General features: G+C 40.7%; 1 protein-coding gene across 1 annotated transcript in view; it reads left to right on the forward strand.

The window, feature by feature from the left end:
* The window catches only part of LOC309475586 (uncharacterized protein), a 388,909-nt gene that overhangs the window by 274,601 nt on the left and 96,610 nt on the right, over positions 1 to 17,698 (forward strand). Inside the window, exons 69-80 of the mRNA XM_082138404.1 lie at positions 2,496 to 2,660; positions 6,684 to 6,857; positions 7,034 to 7,207; positions 7,359 to 7,523; positions 14,676 to 14,849; positions 15,008 to 15,178; positions 15,319 to 15,489; positions 15,763 to 15,936; positions 16,083 to 16,253; positions 16,403 to 16,573; positions 17,150 to 17,323; positions 17,491 to 17,661. Coding sequence (XP_081994530.1) covers positions 2,496 to 2,660; positions 6,684 to 6,857; positions 7,034 to 7,207; positions 7,359 to 7,523; positions 14,676 to 14,849; positions 15,008 to 15,178; positions 15,319 to 15,489; positions 15,763 to 15,936; positions 16,083 to 16,253; positions 16,403 to 16,573; positions 17,150 to 17,323; positions 17,491 to 17,661 — 2,055 coding nt within the window. The remainder of the gene's footprint in view (positions 1 to 2,495; positions 2,661 to 6,683; positions 6,858 to 7,033; positions 7,208 to 7,358; positions 7,524 to 14,675; positions 14,850 to 15,007; positions 15,179 to 15,318; positions 15,490 to 15,762; positions 15,937 to 16,082; positions 16,254 to 16,402; positions 16,574 to 17,149; positions 17,324 to 17,490; positions 17,662 to 17,698) is intronic.

The following is a 17,698-nucleotide window of genomic DNA, read 5'->3' on the forward strand; positions in this document are numbered from 1 at the left end:
TTTTAAACTTATCTTCAGATTTTAATTATAACATGGTCAGACATGTGGTTTTAGCTGCAGTGCATTTCTAGATTGATACAATGCCAACTTCAATATTATTTTCATGAAGATATTTCATAAAAAGACATTTCTGATAACTTTACAAAACTTTGAAGCTATTTATAACAATTTTATTCATTATGACAATAATTAATTCTAAATTTACAATAAGCTGCCAAGTGTTAGCTTTCAAATGAGACCATACTTGTGCTTTTAGTGCAAAGGGTTCATGAACTATATCTTTTTTAGTTTGGGTATGCCATTTCTGGGCATTTTTCAAAAATGGGGGTGCAGGCTAACAGGTTAAGGGAACATAGTGAGCATCAACACTCTTTGGTTTTCACCGTGCATTGTAGGACTTTACGGAACAAATGTGTCAATAGCTAAAAGCAATCAGGCAGTTCATTATAGAATAGCAATGGACTAGGGTGCGGTCTGGTTGATATCCAGGGCACTCCAGCTGGTGGTCGTGATACAAAAATGTAAAAAAAAATGTTGAAGAGTAAAGTCATTGCAGATCACACTACTGAATATTTGTGATGCGATCTGGGAAAACCCACCACATGGTGAAATTTTACATTTTACAGGTTTTGATATTTGACACATTACCATATTTAAGCTGGCTCCAAGCCCTTTCGAAATCTGTTTTTATTTCTTTCATTGTTTGTCTGTAACAAAAGTTATGGTTATATGAAGTCGGCTGATCACTATGATTTTCAGGAACAGAATAAAAAAAACAAAAAAAAAACAGGTTTAATTAACTGTCACATCCTGCTAGCTGGACGATTGGCACTCTTCACAATATATCACACATTTTTTGTAATCATCATAGATTAGTTATCATTCGAAAGCTTACAAACTCAAAATTCATCCTGTGTAAACCGTTTTGAAATTGGACGATTGAGAGGCGAGCAAGATCTTTCAAGCGAGCATCTTCTTCAGACTCTGTTGTTCTCTTGTGCTCCGCATCTCACGATAATATTGGATAAAATAAATAAAAACTTGCATGCCGGTGTAGTTTACACAAAATGCACATTGATATATCTTTATTATGTTATGTGGTTTATTTTAATAGGTGAACTGTCTTTATAGTGTTAAGAGAAGGAGAGCTATGGACGATTTTTTTTAACCTCTGCCGTGTGTGTTCTTAAAGAGAAGACACCGCCTTTTCAGCTTGCCACTATAAATCACTTTTTTTCTGCACTAAACTAGTGAATTTTGCTAAGATATATTCAGAGATGACAGACAAGATGTTCTATAATAATTTTGACAAAAAAACTTATATTTGATCTATTTTTAGACCTTACTGAAAACATACCAGCTCGACATCCCAGGGTTTTCCCAGATCGCATCACATTTACTGTTCATATTAAAATAATTGGTATAAATGTCATCTTTATATTTATCAAATATATTACATGTATCTAGTTCTGTGATATGATTTATTTTCCTTTGTAGGCTAAATGATTGTCACTTAACAGACAAAAGCTGTCCAGCTCTGTCTATAGTTCTTGGATCAGATACAAATCTGAAAGAGCTGAACATAAGCCATAATGATCTGCAGGATTCAGGAGTGAAGCTGCTCTGCACTGGACTGAAGAGTGTCAATTGCAAATTGGAGATACTGAAGTAAGTTATGTGACAATCCCTAGTGTTGAGTCAAAATGCAGATCCATCTGTTAACTTGGAGTTAGATAATCTGCCACAGAACCTGCTTCAGTTCAATGAAAATTGTAGGCTTTAATTCATGCATTAACAGTACATTCCAGGTCCAACAGCATTTCATTGGGTTTTAAGTGTGGATTTAATTAGGGCATTTCAGTACTTTCACTTCCTTGTTATTCAACAATTTTAAGGTTGAAAGTCCGATAAGACTTTCACACCTGTAGAGTTTTAGATACTTGAAACCCTATAAGTGACTGTAAGCTGGAGATTCTCTGGTGAGTTGTCTCTGTGCCTTTTGTGTTCACTTTTTGAGTTTATTTTGCAATTTATTGTACAAAGAACAAAATATATTCCACATTAATAACAAATAATATTGAGGTCATTTCTAGAATAGTTGATTAATCCGTTGAATGTTTCATTTCTGTTGTAGACTTTCAAACTGTTGTATCAGTGAAGAAGGTTATAAAGCTCTGGCTTCAGCTCTGCGATCAAACCCTTCACATCTGATAGAGCTGGATCTCACAGGAAATGATCCTGGACAATCAGGAGTAAAGCTGCTAAATGATTTACTACATGGTCCAAACTGTCAACTGAAGACACTGAGGTGAGATATGATTAAATAATACAAAATAAATTATATGCAGGTGAATTATTTATAGAAATGTTATGTCACTGTTGCATTAAAGTAAATAATAAAGACAAACACCTTAACAGTTTCAGAATCAAATGCTGTTTTTCACCAAGTTTTGCTAAGAACTAAATTGAGTTCTGGTTCATCTTCTCTTCTGCAGGTTTTTGGGTCCTGCTGCAGATGAAGCCTGTCAGTATGTGAATAGAGTTGTGGGTAAAAACCCGCTATTCCTGAGAGAGCTGAATCTGACTGGACGTAATATAGGGAACATGAAACAGCTTGTTCCTCTACTGCAGGATAAACACTGTACACTTAACACACTGATGTGAGTATTTTACTTTAATTGATACTAACATTATTGAGTGGGAATAAACTAGAAAGCTCAGGAATACAATCAGGAGTAGTGAAGATTGGTTTTCTGTTGGGAAATCCACATTGCAGACTGGAAAAACTGAAGTGTGTATTTTCAGTCATGTACATTTATACATTAATATGCATTTGTAAACATCCTTTTTAAGTAATGACATTAAAGGTGCACTATGGATTTTTTTGTGTAAAAAAATAACAAAAACCAGTTATTGAGTGAGGATGTAAGTATGTCAACAAGTATGTCAGATCTATACTGTCCTCTTGCCTTACCTAAGTAATCCTATAATAATGATTTATGGGTCAATGACGTATAAGGATTTTCAACAGGCCAGTTAAAAAAAATAAAAAATAAATAAAAAAAGAAACCTGTTGCAATTGTTCAAACATTAAGGATGTTGTGTACACCTAAATTCATTTTAAAAATGTAATTTAAGTGATTTTAGTGTTTTTTCATCTAGATGAAATGTCCGTAGCCTTAAAAAATGTAATGTGGTGCGACCATGATTTATCTTAAAATTAATTAATTTCCTTAACATTTTTTTTTACAAGTTCTTGGTAACTAAAGTGTTTAGAAACCAAGTATTTGCATTTCTTTTGAGTTTTTGTTAATAATGATCTCATTTTTTGTTCTATAATTTCCGAGTTGCCTTCTTAAATCTAGTTAACAGACTTATTTTTCCTGTAAATCACATAAAACTGATAGAAATGTTTTAAAAATATAATTTACTAAAGCATACTGAATCAGTGATTCATATTTCAGCCACAGAAATAAGATACTGTATTTTATTTTAAATTTAATACAGTGATTACTTTTATTGGTCGCACCAAATGATAAGTGGTCGCTCCAAATGACACGAAGACCTTATATAGTTAAAAATCTATTTAAAGAGATCAATTAACAATACATTTTATACAAAAAAAAAAAAAGATTTAAACCAGATTTTATACAAATTTCACAGAATTTTCCTGAACATAAACATTTAATAAACTTTTTTTGATAAAAATCACATCACAAACACAAGTGCACCATTTAATTTAACTTGACTTAGAATTTCTTTCTAACAAATAATAATGTTATAGATATAAATTATTTCATAAAAGTATTGTATACAGTTAACATTTGGGATCAATAGTTTTTTTTTAAGTAATTAATACTTTTATTAATCAAGGACACATTCAGGCGCAGGCTATAATGTTACGAAAGATTCTATTTCAAATAAATGCTGTTCTTTTGAACTTTCTATTCATCAAATAATCCTGACATATAAAATGTATCACAGTTTCCACAAAAATATGAACATTGATAATAATCAGAAATGTTTCTTGAGCAGCAAATCATTAGTGACTCTGGATCACAAAACCAGTCACAAGTCGCACAGGGTATTTGTGGCAATAGCCAACAATACATTGTATGGGTCAAAATGATAGATTTTTCTTTTATGTCAAAAATCATTAGGATATTAAATAAAGATGTTTTATTTTTTGTAAATGTCCTACCATAAATTTATAAACATTTATTTTTGTGAGTGAATATAGCAATATCGCAAACATAAATGGACAACTTTAAAGGCGATTTTCTCAATGTTTCGATTTTGTAGCACCCTTAGATTCCAGATTTTCAGTTGTATCGGCCAAATATTGGTCTATCTTAACAAATCATACATCAATAGACAGCTTATATATTCAGCTTTCATATGATGTATACATCTCAATTTAAAAAAATTTACCCATATGACATTGACCCATTGAGTGGTTTTGTGGTCTAGGGTTACATATTAGAATGATTTCTGAAGGATCATGTGACACTGAAGACTGGAGTAATGATGCTGAAAATTCAGCTTTGATCACAGGAATAAATTACAGTTTACTATATATTCACATAGAAAACAGATATTTTAAACTGTAATAATATTTCACTCTTCTTCTATCAAGGTACTCTGCTCTTGCTGCAGGGTCAGAATTTTTTCGCTTGGCAGTGGCATCTGGTAAAATAGATTAAAATAGTTTTAAATAAATAAATAGGCAATAATAAATACACTACAAATAAATACAGTATTACTAAACTGAAATTACATGCTCTAATTTATTTTATTTTTTTCATATTGTACAAAGAGTAAACATAAACTGTCTGAAATATATATTAAAAATCCCAAATTGCATAAAAATCTATTCCAAATGATACTAAAGTAAAGTACTTTTTTTATATAAACCGTCAATGAAATATAAAAGCATAAAACTGCCAATCTAGGACATATATCTATCATTGAAAACAGTCTGCAGTGGTCGCACCACATGATATTTGGTCACACCACATGATGTTTTCAAATTCAGTCATAATTTACAGGCACAGAATTGGCCACCTAAACAAAACAAGCTAGCTTGCCAATAAAGGTCACTATGAAATTTATAATAAAAATATATATTTGTAGAAATAACTTTATTTTTTTTATTTTTTTTGAGGTCATACCACATGACATCCAAATTTGGCAACTACATACCAACCATTTACAAAGGTTTATTTTATTTTTTCCAATTTGAGAGAATTACAAACCTGCTTGCTGCTTCCATGGGTCCTTGGTAAATTGGTTTATGATGTAACTTCCTGTGTTTGAATAGTTTTCAAACATAAAAGTCCCAAAATGGTAGTTCCTTGATGGTCGCACCACATGATATTTCATAAAGTGGACATCATCGGACTAAGTTTGTTTGTATATTATGATGGAAATATAAATACAAATGCTTTGAATTTTTTTAAAGGATTACAAAACATTTTGGAAATCATTAGCCTGGCAAGCCAGACGTACATCAAGATGTTTAGTCTGGCAACTCACCATAGACACGGTCAATCTGATGGGTGGGATAAACGGCTGTCTTTCAAATTCCCTCTGCACACAATAGGACAGCGCTTCAACCAACCAGAGCGTTTTCCCAACAGCGGAGCTAACGTTAGTTGATAGATTCAACTTTTAAATCTGGCCGACAAAACTACGAACACATCTTCCTTTTTTTAAGAATGACTTAAGTGCCGTTCTTTGTTCTTTTCTCAAAGAAAAACTTAACTCCAAGTCCTCCAGAGTTGCGGCCAAAGCCGATTCGAAAGGCCGCTGTTCTCCATCCGCAGCAGCCGTCATTCTTAGTATTCAAGTAGCAGGGAACCGTCACAACTCTGTCGTCATATGTTAAGCCCGCCCCCGCCTACTCTATACACGACGTGATTGGCCTGACCCAATTTAGGTTTTTGCAGCAAAAAGGTCTATTGAGAGTTGCTAGACTGACCCTGGCTGCAAAATAATTTTGCTGCCGCTAGGGTGCGTCTAGATTTCTAGGCTAGGAAATCATGCCAAATAGTGCAGAATATAAATTTGAATAAATTCAGAGTAATTGCAAAGATGTTTTCAAAACAGAAGTTATGGCCGGACGGTCGCACTACATGATGTTTTGACACTTTAAATAACAAAAAAATAAATAAAAAAATAAGTAAAGGTTTTTGAGAAGTTAAAGTGAGTACAGTACATACATGGGAGAGGTACTACAAATAGGCATTTAAACCCATTTTTGCCTGAAAAAATGCAATCGGACAGAAAATGTAGGCGTCATGTCATTGACCCTTATACATTTGAATTTCATTTTTAAGTTATTCGTTTGTGCGTGGTTACGTCTCAGACTGTATATATTTTGTGTGCATACTGAGGTTGCTGGAGTGTTTGCATCTTGTTTTAACAATAGCTACTTAGAAATTGAATTAGTCATATAGCTGCTGATTGATTTAAATTGGTAACCCTCTGTTGCTATTTTGGGGGCAAATGAAAACACAAAAAAATACATTTGTTTTTGTTCCATTTCCACTATTGAACTTTACCCAATTACGACGGCTTTTGCTTTTGAGAACCCCGGTAATGTGAAAGGTCAAAGTCCCGTAGTGCAGCTTTTTTTCAGCATAGAACATGTTATATATTTGTTATTTATTTTATTTTTTTAGACTTTCAGACTGCAGTATCACAGAAGAAGGTTATAAAGCTCTGGCTTCAGCTCTGAGATCAAACCCTTCACACCTGATAGAGCTGGATCTCACAGGAAATGATCCTGGACAATCAGGAGTTAAGGAGCTCAATGATTTACTACAAGATGAACGCTATAAATTAAAGACCATCAGGTGATAAAACCTTGAAATATCTAAAACTGAATTAGTGATGTGAAAATCAGCTGTATGAAAATAGATAGAGGGGTCAAATGGACCAGTGTGGAATATGAATGACATGAACTGGAACACAACTGAATTTTTGAGAAAAAATATTGTAAACCACAAATTATCTTATACACTTCCTGTAGGTTTCTGAAAAGCCCTGCTGCTCAGGAAGCGTGTGACTATCTCACAAAAGTTATGGGTAAAAGTCCATTACTTCTGACAGAACTGGATCTGAGTGAAGATAAACTAGGAGACCTAGATGGGAAGAAACTATCTGCTCTTTTGATGGACACTCATAGCAAACTGGAGAAAATGAAGTGAGTGAACATGAGTTACATGTTCCACTTATTCAATTATAAATGACTGTCAGTCACATTTGTGAGCAGATATGAATACTTGTTGGTCTGATGTGTGTTGAATATGTGCTGAATAATAAATATTATTATTTATTACTGTTTTTGTATTTAGGCTGAATAATTGTGTGCTGACAGAGAAAAGCTGTTCAGTTCTAGCTACTGTTCTCTCCTCCAAAACCACCCTGAAAGAGATGAACCTGAACAACAGCCGTCTGCTGGACTCAGGAGTCAAAGCAATCTGTGAGGGACTGAAGAAATCTAAGCTGAAGATACTGAAGTGAATACATTTATATATTGTTGAATGTGTCCACCATCAGAAGCATAAAAAATTTAAAATTACCAGTTCTCTTACGAGAGGTTCTCTCGTACTTGCGTAAGTATCTTACGCTAGGGGAAAACCTCTTTTCCTCGAGATATTGAAGCCAAAAATTATCCTTAATTTTGTAATAATGCAAAACACGTTGCAGCAGCATGCAGACATGGGCGAGACAGCTCGCGCGCCCATTGGATGCCCTGCGGCAACTGCACCAGCCTATTGATAGAGGCCCCTCATGACGTCATAACCAATGAGGGTGCTTCGCGCCCTCTACGTCATGTCCCGCCGAAAGCGGGTGGGGCTGGGGCTATAATACGGCCCGAGAGGCTGGTTTGGTCAGTTTTTGTTCTCTTCAGCGAGCCTACGCATCGCTGGATCCTGAGAGGAAGCCGCGCCGTCTGATTCAAGCACTCAGCGGGATTAGTTCTGCATCTGAAGCTGCCGGTCGACAACTCGCCGCCTTCAGTCGCCGTTCCTGCTCACGCTTTCCGGCGTACATATCCTTTTCTCTGCTACTGTGTTTTGTGTATGTGTGTGTTCGCCGCCGCGACACACACTCTCATTGCACTAAAAGAGCCGGGCGTCTTTTTCAAGACGCCCCTTTCCTGAGGACACGCAGCTCTCGCGCTCACTGACGGCGACTGCCCTCACTGTGAGCTAGTTACTGCCTATGGTGACTCTGCGGACTCACCTGGCATCCTTCTCCGAGACTGCTCCTCCGCTTCCCTGATCAGGCGACTGGAAATATAAATATTGCAGCACCTGCAAGCAAACGCCAAAGAAAACATGTTGACGCTCTTATATGCTCGTGCATCTGAAAGCCTTTGGGCCCTATCTTGCACCCAGCGCAAGTGACTTTGTACACCGACGCATGTATCATTCCTATTTTGCACCCGCGCAAAGCGGACTTTTCCCTCCACAGAAGCACGTCGGTTAACTAAGAAATACACTTGCGCTCCCGGGGGCGGTTCAGCGCAAAGAGGAGGCGTGTTCCGGCGCAAACGTTCCTTCTTGCTATTTTGCAGGTTTAGAAAACAATTGCGCCACTAACCAGGAAAAAATAGTTTAAAGTCAGTGGCGCGTTGCGCATGTTATTCATAGGCTATTTTAAGGGCGCATGCTTGGCCATAATCAATGTAGCGTGTGCACAACGTGCACTTTGATTCTCTCATCTACACAGAAGCAGCAGTTTTCATTTTTGCAAATCATACATTATTACGATAGATAGATAGATAGATAGATAGATAGATAGATAGATAAACAATTTATTATAAAAGCATACATCTAGCTTACACATTTACCCAAATTGACCGAAGTTAATTTGGGTGGGTTTCTCCATTTCAATGTAACTTCTCTCTTTTACGGCCGTGACGAGAGTGTTGCTCTCCTTGGCTGTGAACCGCTCCTGGCGCGCGCCTGGCAAATCCGCCGTTACAATAGCAATCCGCTATGGAAAAAGCGCATCTGCTCTTAAAGGGAATGTGAGATGACGCTCTGATTGGTTTATTTCACGTTACGCCCAAACCACACCTATGAATAATGAAGCTACTTCAGACCAACCCATTTTAGATTTGCGCCTGGCGCAAGAGTCATTTATCCCGCCGGGAAAATAGCAACAGCGCCGAGACCCGCCCACAAAGTTACTTGCGCTTTGCGCTTTGACACTTGCGTTTCAGATCGTTAAAATAGGGCCCTTTGTGTTCCCCCCTGTGGCTCAGTGGCGGAATCTTTGGTTTTTCGCACGAGAGACCGGTGTTCGAATCCCGGTCTAACGGCAGATAAATTATGCCTCCAATGCTTCGCTCTGTCAGTTCCCTGAAAGGCGGCTGCAGATGTGCATTTTGCAGCCAACGAGCGCGTTGTACAACCCGCTCGCCTGCACCCAAACACCGTTTCTATGGTTCCCGTGCGTCACTGGCGAAAGGAGAAAAGAGTGTTTATGTCCCGCTGCGGCCGGGCCGAATTCTATTTCTCACACATTTCTCATTCCCCTCTGAAGTTCAGGCGACTGGAAATGTCAATACTGCTGTGAGCGAACCTGTTGTAATGCACACACGCCTGCAAACAAACGCCAGCATGTTGACGCTCTCTGATAATACTCGCGCTAACTAAATGCTTATGTGTCTTCCCCTGTGGCCCAGTGGCAGATTCTCAGGTTTTCGCGTGAGAGACACGTGTTCGATCCCGGGTCTACCGGCAGATAAAATTATGCCGTCAATGCTCGCTCTGTCAGTTCCCTGAAAAGGCGACTGCAGATGTGTATTTTTGCAGCCAACGAGCGCGTTGTACAACCCGCTCGCCTGCACCCTAGCACCGTTTCTATAGTTTCCGTGCGTCACTGGCGAAAGGAGAAAAGAGAGTGTTCCTAGTCCAGCTGCGGCTGGACCTACCTCCATTCTCACACATTTCTCTGGAAATGTCAATATTGCAGTGGACGAGCCCATTGTAATACACGCACGCCTGCAAACAAACGCCAGCATGTTGACGCTCTCTGTTTCTATGGCAACTTCTCACTCGTTCAGTTCCAGTAAATGCGACTGTTCCAGTGTATTCTGCAGTAAACAAGTCGGCGACACAGCCCGCTTGCCTGCACACAAACGCCGCTTTTACGGCTACCCAGATAAATCCCATAAGAGTGTATTTTCTGGTGTTCCGGCCACGGCCGATGGTGTTATGAGTGTAGACAAAATGCCCACTGCCCAGTGCTCATTCCTACACAGAAACACAGCCCGTAACACAGGGCTCGCGCACATGAGATCGACCCAGATCGATTGCGCATTAAATGTGGTAAATGTGCCCACTGCCCAGTGCCCACAAACACTACGTTCTGCATGTCTCAAGTTTTCTGTAAAACGAAACCAACATGCATTCGCTCTGCTCAGGTGGATAATGCTCTCAGTGTTGTAAATGTGCCCGCTATCCCACGCCCACATTCACACATAGACATGACAGGTCTTACGGGACTCGCCCAGCGCTCCCCCTCTCGGTTGACCACCGCAGAGGAGTCGAGCGCGGGCAATCTGCCTGCTGTTATCAGCGCGCCCCCTGCCTCAAATGTCATAAGCGCGACGCTTATGTTGCAGCACACTGAAGCCCCTCTGTCGCTGAGCACCCCTAGCCATTCGTGCAAACGCATGGGCAAGGCTACCCGGGGTTTTGAAGTGGGTGCTAGACATTATAGAAAGAGGCTATTCGCTACAGTTTCGTTGAAATGCGACGCACGTCGAAACCACGGTAAAAACAGAAGTAGCACACCTACTTCAAGCCGAAATTTCGAAACTGTTGAGCAAAGGGGCCATAGAGCCCTTATCTCAAGCTCAGAGCGAAGGAGGGCTATACAGCAGATACTCCCTGGTACCGAAAAAAGACGGGGGTCTCAGACCCATACTAGATCTAAGGCAACTGAACAGAGTGCTTGCGAAGCGACAGTTCAGAATGCTCACGACCAGAAAAATCCTCGCGCAGATTCGCCGAGGAGATTGGTTTGTGTCAATAGATCTGAAAGACGCATATTTTCAAATACAGATAGCGTCACGTCACAGGCGACATTTGAGATTCGCCTTCGAGGGCCAGGCATATCAGTACACAGTCCTACCGTTCGGCTTGTCCCTAGCACCCCGTACATTTACGATGTGCATGGATGCAGCGCTCGCACCCCTCAGAATACAGGGCATGCGAGTATTGAACTACTTGGACGATCGGCTGATTCTAGCTCAATCTCACTCGGTGCTCATAGAGCACAGGACCATTTTACTCGATCACCTCGAGAATCTGGGTCTCAGAGTCAATTGGGCGAAGAGTTCTCTGTCCCCCAGGCAGATAATATCTTTTCTGGGCACAGAACTGGACTCGCTGTCAATGATAGCGCGACTGTCACCACAGCGCGTACTAGACGTTCAGCGCGTAGCGAGCTCTTTCCGCTGCGGCGCATCTGTCCCGCTCAAGAAATTTCAGAGGATGCTAGGTCTCATGGCCTCAGCATCATCAGTACTTCAGCTGGGCTTGCTTCGCATGCGCCCGCTACAGTTCTGGCTGAAAGCGCGAGAGCCGCGCCGAGCGTGGGCTTCCGGTCTGCTTCGTCTCAAGGTCAATCAGAAATGCATCGCAGCTCTGAAACCTTGGAAAGCAAACGACTGGTACCGATCAGGTGTAAGCCTGGGGACTTCCCCGAGTGTGAGGGTGGTGTCTACAGACGCATCCACCTCGGGATGGGGAGCGCTGCTCGAGGGCAGACCGTTCTCCGGCCAATAGTCAGAACGGGAGAAGCTTCTGCACATAAACTGCCTCGAAATGTTGGCAGTAGATAACGCGCTGACGCGTTTTTTGTCCCCAAATAAGAGGACACCACGTCCTGGTCCGTTCGGACAATATGTCAGTGGTGGTTTATATAAATCACCAAGGAGGTATCAGATCCAGAACCCTTCACAGGCTGACGGAACGCCTCCTGGTCTGGGCTCAGCACAATCTGCGCTCGCTCAGAGCAGCGCATGTGCCCGGCCACCTGAATGTGGGACCAGACAGACTGTCCAGAAACAATCTTCCGGTAGGAGAATGGTCTTTACACCCACAGACAGTCAAACTGCTATGGAGGACATTTGGCAGAGCGAAATAGACCTATTTGCGTCTCAAGAGAACGCTCACTGTCGGGAATTTTTCCCCAAGAGCAGGGATGTGCTGGCCCACGTCTGGCCCCGCTGCCCGCTCTATGCGTTTCCCCCTGTCATGCTCCTACCCCAGGTGTTAGAGCAAATCAGGAAAAACGGATGCCCAGTGCTACTCGTCGCCCCATTATGGACGAACCAAGCCTGGTTTCCAGTTCTGATGCAGCTGACGAGTACCGCCCCGTGGCCGATACCGGTGAGGAGGGATCTCCTCTCGAAGGCAAACGGCTCGATCTGGCATCCTTGCCCGGAGCTTTGATTCCTACATGTGTGGGCCATCAACGGGTACCCGTTAACCTCCCAGCGGGAGTGTTAAACACGATCACGCAGGCTAGAGCTCCATCTACGAGGTGGCTCTATTCCTCAAAATGGTCTGTGTTCACTAGCTGGTGTACAGCGCGTGGCACTTCACCCTCACACTGTGGGGTGCCGGAGGTTCTTTCCTTTTTACAAGAGCTTCTGGATAAGGGCAGAACCCCATCCACGCTCAAAGTTTATGTGGCGGCCATAGCAGCGTTCGCTGAACCACCGCTCGGCCAGTCATTAGGAAGGAACGATCTGGTCATTCGCCTCCTCAGAGGAGCTAAGAGGCTGAATCCTCCCAGACCTCCCTCGGTTCCCGTTTGGGACCTTTCCACGGTTTTGGAAGCCATGAAAGGTGCCCCATTCGAACCAATACAGTCAATAGACCTGAAACTCTTGTCTTTCAAAACAGTGTTTCTTCTGGCTCTCGCTTCAGTGAAGCGCATAGGGGACTTGCAAGCGCTCTCAGTGAGCGCGGCGTGTATGGAGTTTGGGCCTAATGACTCAAAAGTCATACTCAAACCAAAGCACGGATACGTTCCTAAATCCCTCAATACACCGTTTAGGGCACAGGTTATCTCCCTGTCAGCCCTGCCGGTATCTGAAGAGGAAGGGGACGCGGGCTTCCTTTGCCCGGTCAGGGCGTTAAAAGCCTATGTGTCTCGCTCGTCTGTTTTCAGACAGACGGAGCAGCTCTTTGTTTTGTTCAGCGGACGTTCTAAGGGACTAGCTGCGTCAAAACAGACTTTATCCAGATGGATAGTTGATGCTATAGCACTAGCTTACACATCCAAGGGCCTGCAATGCCCGATAGGTGTCAAAGCGCACTCCTCGTCGTGGGCTTGGTCCAGTGGGATTGCCTTACAAGATATCTGTATGGCGGCAGGCTGGGCCTCTCCGTCTACATTTATAAGGTTTTATAACCTCGAGGTTCCCGCTTTACAAGCTAGATTGCTCTCGGTCTGATTTTTCAGTATTACCTGCCCGATGCGATCGGCTCAGGATGCTGAAACAGCTAGAGCGTCGATCACTGATTGCCTATATACTTCTGTGGGCAGTACGTAAGTCCCCCATATTTATCAGTCCAGGACGAATCCGCCCTGGCAGTGTGGAACACCTGATATAATCTGCTCTTATTAGAGCTCTATATTACAGGAATGATGCTATTCTAGCCCCTCTTCCCGGATTCTCTGTGAGTCCCCTTGTGATTGGGCACTGTATGAGCCCCGGGCACCTGCCCTTTGGCTTTAGTGTTATATCTCAAGCACGCACAGCGTTTTGCACTGTGTTCCCCTAGCGTAAGATACTTACGCAAGTATGAGAGAACCTCTCGTAAGAGAACGTACTCGGTTACTAACGTAACCTCGGTTCTCTCTAGAGAGGGAACGAGTACTTGCGTATCTTGCCGTGCATGCGTCACGTTCTGATTCGCTTCAGCGATGAAAAAACTGACCAAACCAGCCTCTCGGGCCGTATTATAGCCCTAGCCCCACCCGCTTTCGGCGGGACATGACGTAGAGGGCGCGAAGCACCCTCATTGGTTATGACGTCATGAGGGGCCTCTATCGATAGGCTGGTGCAGTTGCCGCAGAGCAGCCAATGGGCGCGCGAGCTGTCTCGCCCATGTCTGCATGCTGCTGCAACGCATTTTGCATTATTACAAAATTAAGGATAATTTTTGGCTTCAATATCTCGAGGAAAATAGGTTTTCCCCTAGCGTAAGATACTTACGCAAGTACTCGTTCCCTCTCTAGAGAGAACTGAGGTTACGTTAGTAACCGAGTACGTTTTCTAACTAAAATGACACAAATAGTTTTTGTTGACTGCACTAAAATATAAGCAAACACAAGAGACATTGAAGCCGAATGAGGCGGACCGAATATTACTGAGCAACACCTGCAACATACACCAGCCTTGAGCTAAAATGAGGAGTGACAACAGTGGAAGAAGAAGAAATAGGACCAGACCTGGGACTTTATGTTTCTGATTTTGTCTATGTTTATGCAGCAGTCGCCTATGAGACTGCTCCTTCTCTGAGTCTTGAACTTTATTACAGTATTCAATAGATTGATAGTATAATATTTTGTAATTGTGCAGAATGAATTTGGACCACAATGTTAATTTAAATTCTTGGTTTTATTCTTTGTAGACTTTCAAACTGCAGTATTACTGAAGAAGGATATAAAGCTCTGGCTTCAGCTCTGAGATCAAACCCTTCACACCTGATGGAGCTGGATCTCACAGGAAATGATCCTGGACAATCAGGATTGAAGGAGCTCAATGATTTACTACAGGATCCAAACTGTCAACTGAAGACACTGAGGTGAGTGTTTTTAAAACAATGTTCAATTGTCATAAACCAATTTTAGCTGAAACCGTCAAAGATGTTATAAAAGATTTGCATTTATTACAACCCCTTTCACAAGCTTGTGAACACATTTTTTATGGCATATAATGTCAATGTATTTCCTCTTTCTCCAGGTTTTTGGGTCCTGCTGCAGATGAAGCCTGTCAGTATGTGATTGGAATTGAGGGTAAAAACCCATTATTCCTGAGAGAGCTGAATCTGAGTGACCATAAACTAGGAGACTCACAAGTGAATCAGATCTCTGCTCTACTGCAGGATAAACACTGTAAACTCAACAAACTGATGTGACTATTTTGTTCATTTCTTATTTTACATTTAAAGTAGCTAGAATAAGTGACCAACATACATTAATCCTCTGTAATCACTTAATATTGGCAACAAGCACATTGTGTTTACAATTTCTCCCTCATGTTCATCATTTTAGGCTGTGTAATTGTGGTCTAAAAGAGGAAAGCTGTTCAGCTCTCGCTACAGTCCTGAGATCAAACTCCAATCTGAAAGAGCTTGACATCAGCAACAATAATCTGCAGGATTCAGGAGTGAAGAAACTCCAGGATGGATTAGAAAATACAAACTGCACACTGGAAAAACTCAGGTGAGTTTAACAAACCATTGTTTGATTTTAATAATATTGTTCTCTTTTGTTCAAAGTTAGAATGACTGTAAAATACATGTTTCTGTCAACACCCTGTCACCACCACCCCTCTTACCAGAAGAGAAACCATCATTTGATTTGAATACCATCAAATACTCTTTTGTTAACATTATAAATATTAAAAAGCATTTGACATCTTAACAATTAAAAAAAATTAATAATTTATATTAATTTGATAATTTATTATATATTTTTTAAATATCCTTTTTCTAGACTTTCAGACTGCAGTATCACAGAAGAAGGTTATAAAGCTCTGGCTGCAGCTCTGAGATCAAACCCTTCACACCTGATAGAGCTGGATCTCACAGGAAATTATCCTGGACAATCAGGAGTGAAGGAGCTCAATGATTTACTACAGGATCAGAACTGTCAACTGAAGACACTGAGGTGAGTTTTCTTAAAATTAAAGTGCAATGGTTTTAAAACATTTTTAGTTGAAATTGAAGTTGAAAATTGCCAAAAAGTATTTGACAAACTTGTGAAAAAAAAAGGTTGTATAGCAGGTAATGTTAATGTACTTATTCTCTCTCCAGGTTTTTGGGTCCTGATGCAGATGAAGCCTGTCAGTATGTTAGGGGAATTGTGGGTAAAAACCCGTTACTCCTGAGAGAGCTGAATCTGAGTGAACATGAACTAGGAGACACACGAGTGAATCAGATCGCTGCTCTACTGCTGGATAAACACTGTAAACTCAACACACTCCAGTGAGTATTTTGTTCATTATTATTATTATATATTTAAAGTATCTTAAATAACTCAAGTGACCAAAACACAATATTCTTTAGTCATCACTGAATATTGGAATCAAGTACTTTGTGTTTGTATGTTCTCCTTCTCATGTTCATCATTTTAGGCTGCGTAATTGTGGTCTAACAGAGGAAAGCTGTTCAGCTCTCGCTACAGTCCTGAGATCAAATTCCAGTCTGAAAGAGCTTGACATGAGCAACAATAATCTGCAGGATTCAGGAGTGGAAGAACTACAGAAAGGATTAGAAAATACAAACTGCTCACTGGAGAAACTCATGTGAGTTTAATGATCCATTGTTTCATTTTAGTAATATTGTTCTCTTTTGTCCAAATTTAAAATAACTGTAGAACTGTGCACTAAGGAAAATGAAAATAAATTATTCCGTTCAATTCACATTTATTTGTATAGCGCTTTACACAATACACATAATTTCAAAGCAGCTTTACAGAAAGTGCATGAGTCCATATTACAATTTAGAGTGTTCTGATATCGGAGCTTACTGTCTAAGTATTTCAGAAATGTACATATACAAAGTCACAGTTCTCTCTATGTTCACCCGTTGTAAAAGCAGAAAAATATTACTTTATAAAACTGGTATAAAGAAGAAATCGAGGATTAAGAATCAAATTGTCAGAGCTCCATACTCAAACCGTGCGGCAGCAACAGCACGAAGTGACATAATGAAACTGTCACCAGACCAGACCAGACACCTGTCACCAGACCAGAACTTCTCTGACCTGAAGAGAGAGTAAACACCAGAAGAGAGAGTAAATTAAGTGAATTTGAGGTTTTATACAGTGTTCACTAATATTACTTTTATGATAGATTTACTTCAAAACCTCTTTTCTATAGACTTTCAAACTGCAGTATCACAGAAGAAGGTTATAAAGCTCCGGCTTCAGCTCTGAGATCAAACCCTTCACGCCTGATAGAGCTGGATCTCACAGGAAATGATCCTGGACAATCAGGAGGGAAGGAGCTCAATGATTTACTACAGGATCCAAACTGTCAACTGAAGACACTGAGGTGAGTGTTATTAAATTAAATAATGTTCAGTAGTCATAAGCCCGTTTTAGATGAAATATAAATAAACTGTCAAAAAAAAATACTCTTATAAAAGTTTAAAAATGATTACAAGCTGTTTCACAAGCTTGTGAAAATAAAATATATCAATGTGTTTCCACTGTCTCCAGGTTTTTGGGTCCTGCTGCTGATGAAGCCTGTCAGTATGTTAGAGAAATTGTTAGTAAAAACCCGTTACTCCTGAGAGAGCTGAATCTGAGTGAACGTGAACTAGGAGACACAGGAGTGAATCAGATCGCTGCTTTTCTGCAGGATAAACACTGTCAACTCAACATACTTCAGTGAGTATTTTTAGTTTTGTTTTTATTAAACATTTAA

This window comes from Leuciscus leuciscus (assembly GCF_965113295.1).
Source record: "Leuciscus leuciscus genome assembly, chromosome: 15".
Taxonomy (NCBI): Eukaryota; Metazoa; Chordata; class Actinopteri; order Cypriniformes; family Leuciscidae; genus Leuciscus; species Leuciscus leuciscus.